Raw genomic sequence first — 11,161 nt, forward strand, 5'->3', positions numbered from 1 at the left:
TGATTGTGTTTTTGGGGTGCAGTTTAACATGTTCTAATGCTTCGTTTTTTAAAAAAAGCCATATTTTTCATATATTTTACCTTAATTCTACACCTCTGTATCCACTGTCATATGAACGGCTCGTTTGACTTCCTGCTTCTATGAAGCCGCTCCCTCTGAAATACGCAAAGTGCTCAGATTGGTTAGCTGGCCCAGTGTATCCAGAGCCATCGTGATTCGCTGAAGCGTCCGGAAACGCCACGCCCCTTACCATTACCGGTGGTTACGGTTACGTGTGCTTCGGTGGAAATGTAAATAACGGCGTCTATATTGCTGTATCAAATTGAGCCCAAATCAGACCAAGATGAAAAGGGTCAAGCTCTCTGCAACGGTGTTTTTAAAGGACGTTTATGAATGGTATTTCATTTAGTATTTGTGTCAAAGTGTTTAGATATTCTGTCACTGCTGTTTGTTAGTTTTACTGTAGCTGAATACATGACTGAGTAATGTTAGTAGCATTTTTTGTAAAGGTAGCGTTTAATTTATAGCATGAACAACTGTTTGTCTATGAACATAGAAGTTTGTTGGTGTTTGTTGGCGTTTGTTAGAGAAGTATGCAATATAATTTAGCTAATGTTAACTGGCTAGAAGCAAAAATGCGTTGGTCTTTGTTTACGTCCCTGATGCAACCAAAAAATAGCAACAGAACTATACGTTTAAAAGACCTGTACAAACAATAAAACGTACTTACAGTTTGGGGGTGAAAAACAGCAGCTTCAGCTTTTAAAGTAGGAACTGCTTCATCTTTCAGTAATAGCCTTTGTGCAAATCCAGCATTGAACTTGTGTAGATTCTGGAAGTTGTCTTCCAAAGCACATCCATTGTAGAAAATATCACAGATTATAATGGGTCCTGTTCTCTTTTGACGCGTCACACCGCTCGTGTTCGGTGTACACAACTCTTCCGCTTCCATATGCCGCGCCACATGGCCTCGCCCACTTTGTTGCGTGTTCCCAGGGGCGTGTTTTGCAGGGCTTATGATATCACTAACCTGGGAAGAAGCTCGTTGTAGTCCAAACCAGTCATTTTTGTAGGCATTAAAATGCCTTAACTTTACAAGACAATATCTCCGTTCGCATTGAACTTTCAGCACTGTAACTTTGCAGATACTGTTTATGCTCAAGCAGCAACATTACACAATAACTAAAGTTAAAAAAGTGAAATCGCATTGAACCACCCCTTTAAATTTGTGCTATATAAATAAAATTTGACTTGACTTGACTTTGATTTGACACACAACGTAATGGCGATCACGGAGACGCAGAGGATAGAGCAAAACAAAACACCGGTCACAAATTAGAAGTCTAAACCGAAAGAGAAATGTCAGAGGATTTTGATATAGGAGAAGAGGAATGTGAGTTTGTTGCACAGCCCTATTTATTTAAACCACAAGAGGCATCTAAGCTTACGATACTCCAACATCCTGCGTCATACATCACGTCACAGGTTACTCATTTGGTCGACTTGCACATCCTGCGTACGGGAATCCACCGGAAGCTAGTTATTTGAATTTATAAAGTTTTAAATATGGTTATTTTTCTTACAAAAACGCATCGCTTCGCTTCAGAAGGTCTTTATTAACCCCCTGGAGTGATATGGATTACTTTTTTTAATGGATAGATGCATTATTTCTTGCTTCAAAACGCAGCCCCTCCCCCCCCCCCATTCACAACCATTATAAACCTTGGATGACTAAAGATATTTTTAAATATATCTCCGATTGTGTTTGTCTAAAAGAAGATAGTCATATACACCAAGGATGGCTTGAGGGTGAGTAAATCATGGGATAATTTTCATTTTTGAGTGAACTATCCCTTTGATAATGGAGTATAGCAATGAAAAGTCTTTTAGACCCAACTATATGTATGTGTTCGGTTAGATATGATTATATATGTGAGTGTATATATCTCACCTCCTCCGTTCTTATAACAGAGGTAAGGAAATCTCCAGACGTTTCCAAGGCCAACAGCAAATCCAACACAGGACATGATAAAGTCCATTTGTCTGCTCCATGTTTGTCGATCCGAATGCCCCAGTTCTGTGTTGGGCTCGCCTGTATCCACCAAACCCGCACAAACACTGGGCTCAGACACCTCTGTATTGGACCCCTCTGTCTCTGAGACCAAAGGACGGGCCACTTCTGCTTCCTCCTGAGATTCATCCTCACACGTCCCTCCATCATCTGAGAGAGAGAGAGATATGAACATGAATTTGTGAATGTATTTGCTTTAATGACAGCAGAATTTGAGCTGATATGAAGTCATATATATATATATATAGGCTATATATATGTATGTATGTATAAATTTAATGCAAATGCACCCATACAGCATGAGGGTTTGATTGATTACTGTGTTCCTATGACATCAGTGGCAGTTTATGCATGTCAGAGATGCAGTTGAATCCAGATTGGAGCGGATTGAAGGACTGTGTGTGTGAGAGAGAGCATGTGTAAGGAAGAAAGTGAAAGAGAGACACTTGATACAGGTAAATACATGAAGAGACCAGATCCGGATCCTGTTCAGACACATCGAGAGTTTTAAGAACAGTCCGTCTAATGGAAAGATACATTACACCAAACACCATTCTGGTTCCTTTATAGATTACATTTCAGGTCAAAGACACAGCCATTAAATGTAATTAAAATGTATTCTTGTTATTATCAAATAGGCAGGCGAACAAACAAACAAAAACAAAAGTCATTCTTACTGGAGAAATGCTCTTCTGGCGACATGCCGCGCGCTGGCCAGCAGGAGCGCCGCGCGCCCGAGAATTTACAAATAACGGTCTTTAACGTTTTTATAGATTTATTTACTTTTAATTCGCGTTGTTCAGTACTTTTCCGTGGGGTTGCTGTCTGGTTGTTTACAGAAATTGATCTTCAGCAGAAGGTCGATAAGATTGAGCTCCAAATTATTATAATTGATGTGCGTCGCAGGCAGACGAGGAATAAGAGGGTCTCAAAAGCAGTCGACAAAGCACTTGAAGGTAAGCCTGAAGAATCGCATGGATGTCGGTTAAACGAGAATGATAGTAAGTCTTAAGGAATCTCCCGGTTTGGTAAAGTAATATAACTGGAAAGCAGGTGTGCTGTTGGCGCCCGTCTCGTTGGATATTACACCGCTCTAAGCATCAGCGCTCAGTCAGCTCGCAGCGTCCCAGCGATCACGCGCGGCGCGGCGCTGTGATTGGCTGACGAATGCGCGCTCATCTGTGATTGGCTGATGGGCGGTGAAGACACATAAAAACGCGTACCTGACTAGAGACGCGTACAGATAAAATATATCCTATCAACTCTAATATTTTTCTAAATATCTGGACATTAACAGCTCATGTTCTTTTTGCAAGCTAGACATTTGCTCATCTGTTTTATGATTGCCCTGTATCCAAACAATTTTGGTCCGACCTTGGCTCCTATATTTTCAATTCTACCAATGTTAATCATTCTTTCAGTCTAAAAGACATTATTTTTTATTATACGGGTGACAAAAATAGACCTCTTGAGTACATTGTTAATTTCTTTATTTTATATGGCAAATTCTTTATTCATAAACAAAAGTTGGCAAATAATATTCCATCTTATCCCCATTTCAAAACTGAATTAATATCACTTCTCAAATCTCTTCGATATATAAATAACAAAAAAATCCCTAAAATTGATCAAATGCTATGAAGAAATGTTTAAAGAAAATACATATATTTAAAAGCTTTCCCTATATATCAATGTCTGTATATTATTGCACCAATAATGATAATGTATCTTTGTCCAGTCTTCTTTTGATTTTCATTTTTTTTTTTTACAACCCTTGTTGTTTTCTTTTTTTTTTCTTTTTTTTTTTGGGATATGTGTATTTGTATGCAATTCCTTGACAATTTTCTTATGTCACTGAGCATTAATAAAAAAAAAATAAATTAAAAAGAGACACGTACAGATACAAACTATGCATCTACACTCCCTTGGGAACGTAGCTATGAAGTTTTCCCATGTTGACGAGCAATGTCAGGAGAAGATGTGTTGGACTCTGAATTTCAGAGATAAACTGCTAGCCTGACTAAAATATATACTGAAATGCATCGAGTGAGCAACTCATGAAGTATCACTGCTGGTTTAATTTGAGTACACTGGCTTGATTATTAGCTTGAGGACCTGGTGAAAAAGGAAGAATAAGTGTGGTTTGGTAAAAGGAAGTTACCTGAACTGATGTTTCCTGGACTTAACCCTTCTGTTGAAGTGATCGCTTTCAGAATGCTATGCAGCATTTAAAAAAAAAAAAAATGTATTTTAACAAATTTATTTGTCTGACAAATAAGCTTTTGAATTTGGGCAAATGTCATTGTTTTTTCAGTTAAGGTGATGATACACAGGGCAACTTTTTGAGCAATGTTGCTGAGCGATGTTGTTTGGGCACTTTCCCATTGAGAATGGGCAACAAATTTCTATCTGGACATTTTAGATTAAAATTTGTTGCCCATTCTCAATGGGAAAGTGTCCAAACAACATCGCTCAAAACGTTGAATTGTGTATAATCACCTTTAAAGGGTTAGTTCACTCAAAAATGAATTTCTGTCATTAATTACTCACCCTCATGTCGTTCCACACCCGTAAGACCTTCGTTCATCTTCAGAACACAAATTAAGATATTTTTGATTAAATCAGTGAGGCCTGCATACAGTGGTTCAATATTAATATTATAAAGCGACGAGAACATTTTTGGTGCGGCAAAAAAAAAACAAAAAAAAAACGACTTATATAGTGATGGCCGATTTCAAAACAGGATGCTTCAGAGTGTCATGAATCAGCATGTTGAAATGAGGAAATGCAAAATGAAATGTCATTGCAGGCCTCATTGAGCCATTGGATTTCAACAATAATATCTTTAATAATATATTTCAAAAATATCTTATTCATTTTTGTGTGAACTAACCCTTTAAATTTATGTTTGTAGAGTGAGTGCTTTTTTTCTTCTGAGTTGAACCTCCTGTACAGTTGGTTGAGCAACTGCTTTTCAGTTTTGGAATAAATCTATTAGTAAAATTTGACCCTAAGTTTTAAATGGGTCCAAATGGATCCACACACGATGGAGATTTATTTGTGAAAAGTATTTAATACATTTGATTAATTTTACTCCAATATTCAGTTGTTGGAAATAGTTATTGTGGGCCTAAAGAACCACCTTTAGATCCACTTTACCCTACTAAAGGGGTTTGCATTGTACTGAATATATACTGGATATAAAAGGTCTTTCGCCAATGCTACTCACTAGGCAGAAAATATCATATACAGTGCATAATGCATAAAAGCACAGCCAAACAGCTGTGAGAAACTATTCGTTTTCTAGTGAGTCACCACAAGCCCCAAAATTCCATAGACTCTGTATTAAGCCTCAAGATCCAGGGGGTATTAAAGGATCTTTTGCAATAAGAGCTTTCATGCAGTTCTCTTGAGTTCCCTCAGCTGCAACAGCACAGGAGAAATAAAACTAAAGAAAGACTACACACACACACACACACACACACACACACACACACACACACACACACACACACACACACACACACACACACACACACACACACACACACACACACACACACACACACACACACACACACACACACACACACACACACACACACACACAGGTTTGTTTTTGTGAATTGTGGGGACATTCCATAGGCATAATGGTTTTTATACTATACAAACCGTATTTTCTATCCCCCTACACTACCCCTACCCCTAAACTTACCCATCACAGGAAACTCGCGGGGGGGACGGGGGGGACATGACCCCCCCTATCTGAATGCTGTCCCCCCAAAAAAAATATAATTAAATACCACTCTAAGTATTGTAAATAAATGGTATATTTTTAAAATAATTGTGTAAGAAGTAAAGCAATACAAACGCAAACAGGCGTTTTAAGTTTACAAACATTTTGAGTCACCCCTCCCTTGCCTCACAGTGGTTTGGTCCACCGCGCACGTCACACTCGTGCGTGTAGAAATCCGGCGGCGCCGGCGGGAGAGAAGACAGACGGTAGTTGAGAGGAGCTCTAGTAAGTCGGCTGTTAAGGCTATTTTATTCAAAAACATCGGATGAAGTGGTTATTTTTGCTTTAATGCTGACGACGCTGAGTAATTAGTCATAACAAAAAAAGCAAGATGATAACATGATTTTTTTTTTTCCGTGAGTCCGCTATTTTAGCAATTATAATGTTACCGTGTTTGGTAGCTTGTTTACAATAGCTTGTTGGATACTATGTCACAGTGTGATAAGAATATGTGAACTGTAATAAGGCTAGAAGATTTACTGTTGTGTGTTGGGTTTTGCTCAAAGTATATTCATCGTATTTTGGTGACTTGGTTGTAAAAAACTTCAAAAATATTCCAATAAATAAATGATTTTGAATATTTTGGTCAATTTAATAAGTTTTTTTTTATTGAACCAAAGAGAAACATTGAGCATAATGGCAGTCTATTTACATGCTACACTAATAATAGTAGTAAGGTTTTCTTCTGTGTAACATTACGTTACATATATCCAGTGGTTAAATTGGGATTTCTTATGTGGGGGGGCTCTGTGGTTTCAGGCTTTCGAGGAGTGCACATGAGTATGCAAAGCCTACAAAATCTTATCAATTGACAAACTAAAAATAAGTCGACAGAGACCTCTGCTATGAACACTAAAATGCAGATCAAAATCATTCTAGATGTTGGCAGTGTGCAAAGCTACATCTGATAACAAAATCTTTCTGTAGGCCTAAAGGAGAGCATATCAATACAAAATACAGGGTATTGTCCTTTGGACAAGTAAATTGGTCACTTGTCCGACCAAAAAAGTTGTCTGGAAAAAATTGGATTTTTTTTTGGTGTAAATATAATTTATTCTGAAGCTATATACTCAACAGTGTTCCGTCAGCTTTTGCATATTTATATCTGCATATTTGTGATATTTACCCCAAGGGCATTTTTTCCCCTAATCTTATTTAATTTTTTTTTTACATTTGATCAATAAATTCAATAAGAAAAATAAAGCAGGACTGTTATGAATCAAATTAAATAATTTACACTGAAAAATTACAACTGCATTAAATAATGTTATGATATTCTTTAAATATTTTTGAATATACAAATAAGAAATGTTGGGAAAATTTAAACATGAAACTGAACTGGCAGTAGGTGGCGGCAAGTGACTGTCCTAGTCATTCATTCAAACGATTTTTTCAAATGGCTGATTCATTCAAGAATAAGGCAGGTGTTTTGGAATAGGCTATTACTGAATCTTTGACTCAACCGATTTGTTCAAAACGCTGAATCATTCATTAATAAAATATTTATTATTAAATATTTATATTATCCATTATCAATCGCCACTTACACTAAATGTAATAGAATCATGCTTGCGTTTTGGTGATTCCCTAACTATTTTTGTTATTGATGTTTTAATCAGGACAAGTAAAGCTCTCTTTCTCTTGCCCCTTCAAAAAATTAAGCGTTAATGTCGAGCCCTGATAAGCCTATGTGCCGAGGCTCAGCCCCGGACGGCCCCGGCTCAATTTAACCCCTGCATATATCCTTTATAAGTAAAATTGTGGCTGTATTATTTGTGTCCCCTTCAAAAATTGCTCTTGAGAAATTTTGTTTATTGTCCCCCCCTAGTGTCTGATGAAATTTACGCCCCTGACTCATTCTGTATGATTTATAAGCCTTTTGAAAAATGGGGACATAAAGTAATGTCCTCATAAGTCACCCTCTCCTTGTATTTTCTTTTGAATATGTCATAGCTTTCTTAAAATACAAACAGGTATTAAAGCTGCAAGCAGCGATGAAAGGGCCCTCGCACCCGGGTTCACCGCCACCCATTGGCCTTTAGGAAAACAGTGAACAGTGGGCGACATGCATGTAAGCGAGTAAATACAGGAGAATTATGGCCAAATCATTTCAAAGTGCCACACCTCCTGCTGCCAACAGGTGGCGCTTTGACCGTAACCAAATATTGCGATATAGATGTGTTCAGGCCAGAAATATTATCAGACTTTGTCAGTCTGCCGCGGACACGCCCTTCAGCGAAAAACTCAAGATCTCTGATATTTATCATCGTTAAGGTCTTAAGATTAGACTGACAACATATGATATGGTTCTGGTTTATGGTTCCAAATCAAAGAGGAGTTAATCCCAGTGTAAAATGTAATTTCCTGTTGCCCGCAGGTGGCGCTATGACTGTAACTGAGCATTGCCATGTAGATGTCTTCGGGTCAGGACTCTAATAAAATGTGAAGTTTGGAGCAGATTGGACATTGTATACCTGAGTTACAACAACCTCCTGTTTTATGGCGAAACATCAAACTTTGTAAGGCCGCCACGGACACACCCTGATGAAAACTTTCACAATGTAACGTCACAAAGGCCTTGAGATTAGACTGACCAAATATGATGTTGATCTGATTAAAGCTCTAGGACGAGATGGTTAAACATCTGGAAATGGCAAAAAATGGCAATTTAATTCAAAATATTTGACTTCCTGTTCAGTTTCAAATTTTGCTTCAAGAGACTTTTTTGTAGGTATTGGGCTTTTAAACGTGTACCGAATTTCAAAATCTACGTGAAATATAGCTTGATGGTCACTTCGCTAGGTGGCGCTATCGAGCCATTTTGCCCCGCCCAATTCTGAAACCCTTATCAGACGTAAATTTTCACCACTTCTGATGCAAAGTTTAATGAGTTTTCGAGCACGTTCAGGCCCTCGAAAATGCGACTCACTTTGGAGAAGAAGAATAATAATAAACGGAGCAATTCCAATAGGGTCCTCACACCATCGGTGCTTAGGACCTAATTATACAGTTTCTAAAATGAAATAACTATCAAATTGCTGTCAGAATCCCTTGAGGATACATAAGTACATTTCTATAATTGTGCCTCATCAGTTTTAAGCTATCAAAAATATCAATGCCAGACCATTAAAGCTCAAAAGACGGACCAAGTTTATTATTTATATAAATAGTATTTATTGTCAACATATTACAACTAATCCTAACTACTGTTGTGATTCATGCTTAAAATGGGCACCTTAAATGTAAGGACTTGGTCTATATGGGCACCAAATAATATGAGTTTTGGTCACGTCGTATCACCTTAATTTATATATATAGCGCTTTACACAATACAGATTGTTTCAAAGCAGCTTTACAGGGATAGTAGGGAAATAACGATTCATTGATGCAGTTCATTTCGGCTGTACAGCAGCTCTAAAAGAAAAGTCATTGATTCAGCTCCGTTGTAAAGATCATCGATTATTAAATTAGTTCATTTCATCTATTAAAGCAGTTCTGCTGAAAAACAGTGATGTCATTGTCCAGCTCAGTTCAGTTCTCATCCTCAGGCTCAGTACAGTCAAGTGTAATTAAATACATTTTATTAACAAAAAGAAACCAGAGTTAATCAACAAAACTTCTAAATGAATACCATGAATTAGGGCTGGGCGATGTATCGAATGCTTTTGTCACGCGCATTTCTTCAGTAAAGCCGGTTCCCTGATTACCGCTAAATCGCCATCACCTGCTTTCAAATGAAGCGGCATTTAATAAACAGAACCGTAGTTCACTGATAAGACACGCAATATCGCGTTGCGTGTCTTATCAGTGAACTACGGTTCTGTCTATTAAATGCCGCTTCATTTGAAAGCAGGTGATGGCGATTTAGCGGTAATCAGGGAACCGGCTTTACTGAAGAAATGCGCGTGACAAAAGCATTCGATACATCGCCCAGCCCTACCATGAATGGTAAAGGAATAAAGCGCATAAAATACAAGTGATTAAAGGATTAGTTCACTTTAAAATGAAAATTACCCCATGATTTACTCACCTTCAAGCCATCCTAGGTGTATATGACTTTCTTCTTTCTGATGAACACAATCTGAGAAATATTAATTAATACCCTGAAGCTATCCATATTTATCAAGTTATGAAGTAAAATTTCTAGCTTTCACCTGACCACCTTCTGTATTCAACTTATGACCTAATTGTAAAACTCTCGCAGCTCAAAACAAGGATGTTATACCCTTCCATATAAAAATGTAACTGACGTTTTTCGTAAGTTGAATACGGAAAGCGTGGAGCCGTGTGGAGTGCGTTTATAATGGATGGATGCACTTTCTTCAGCTTCATCATTGTTGGTCTCGTTCACTGCCATTATAAAGCTTATTTATTAAAATATCTCTGATTGTGTTCATCAGAAAGAAGGTCATATACAGCTAGGATGGCTTGAGGGTGAGTAAAGCTTTGGGTATTTTTATTTTAAAGTGAACTAATCCTTTAATTTGGGTGTGGCTATGGCAGAGTTACATTATCTTATGGAATGATAGCTGAAGACCCTTATTAAACATCAAACAAATGAATTAAAGATGATTTGTTGTTAACTAGCATCAGTTATATTACCTCTAATGTAAATTAGAAAATCATATACTGATAATACACAACAATGACAAGGTCTCTGGAAAGAGGTTTGACAAAGTGATATTTATGTTCCACGAGAGCAGTCTGATGACAGTGAACTTGAAGCCTTGAACACAAATCTCTGAGGGATGTAAGCTGTATCTTGTGTAAGACGTTGAACTAGAAAATAGCTGTCATTGACTCTGAATAAGTATGAAATGGACCTGTGTGTAGTTGGCCACCCTGTTTCTGCCACTGCTCTTACATCCAAAAAGTCCTTAAAGGGTAAGTTCACCCAAAAATGAAAATAATGTCATTTATTACTCACCCTCATGCCGTTCCACACCTGTAAGACCTAAGATATTTTAGTTGAAATCCGATGGCTCAGTGAGGCCTGCATAGGGAGCGATGATATTTCCTCTCTCAAGATCCATAAAGGTACTAAAAACATATTTAAATCAGTTCATGTGAGTACAATGGTTCAATATTAATATTATACATTTTTGGCGCACCAAAAATATTTTTGTCGCTTTATAATATAAATATTGAACCATTGTACTCACATGAACTGATTTAAATATGTTTTAGTACCTTTATGGATCTTGAGAGAGGAAATATCATCGCTCCCTATGCAGGACTCACGGAGCCATCGGATTTCATCAAAAATATCTTAATTTGTGTTCTGAAGATGAACG

At 37.5% G+C, this 11,161-nt stretch overlaps 1 protein-coding gene across 6 annotated transcripts in view; it reads right to left on the reverse strand.

Moving 5' to 3' along the window:
* The window catches only part of si:ch211-117c9.5 (sodium- and chloride-dependent creatine transporter 1), a 34,155-nt gene extending 29,385 nt beyond the window's left edge, over positions 1-4,770 (reverse strand). For 2 of the 6 annotated variants that reach the window (XM_067372344.1, XM_067372342.1), the window contains exons 1-2: positions 4,622-4,769; positions 1,952-2,221 (exon numbers count right to left, since the gene is read on the reverse strand). In XM_067372344.1, the coding sequence (XP_067228445.1) occupies positions 1,952-2,221; positions 4,622-4,748 (397 nt within the window). In that variant the 5' untranslated portion in view covers positions 4,749-4,769. Of the gene's footprint in view, positions 1-1,951; positions 2,222-2,367; positions 2,467-2,748; positions 3,216-4,232; positions 4,289-4,621 lie in introns of those variants that run through there. The other 4 variants (XM_067372346.1, XM_067372345.1, XM_067372347.1 and 1 more) reach the window with 4 other exon arrangements.
* Positions 4,771-11,161: the final 6,391 nt, after the last annotated feature.

This window comes from Chanodichthys erythropterus, chromosome 20 (genome assembly GCF_024489055.1).
Source record: "Chanodichthys erythropterus isolate Z2021 chromosome 20, ASM2448905v1, whole genome shotgun sequence".
NCBI lineage: Eukaryota > Metazoa > Chordata > Actinopteri > Cypriniformes > Xenocyprididae > Chanodichthys > Chanodichthys erythropterus.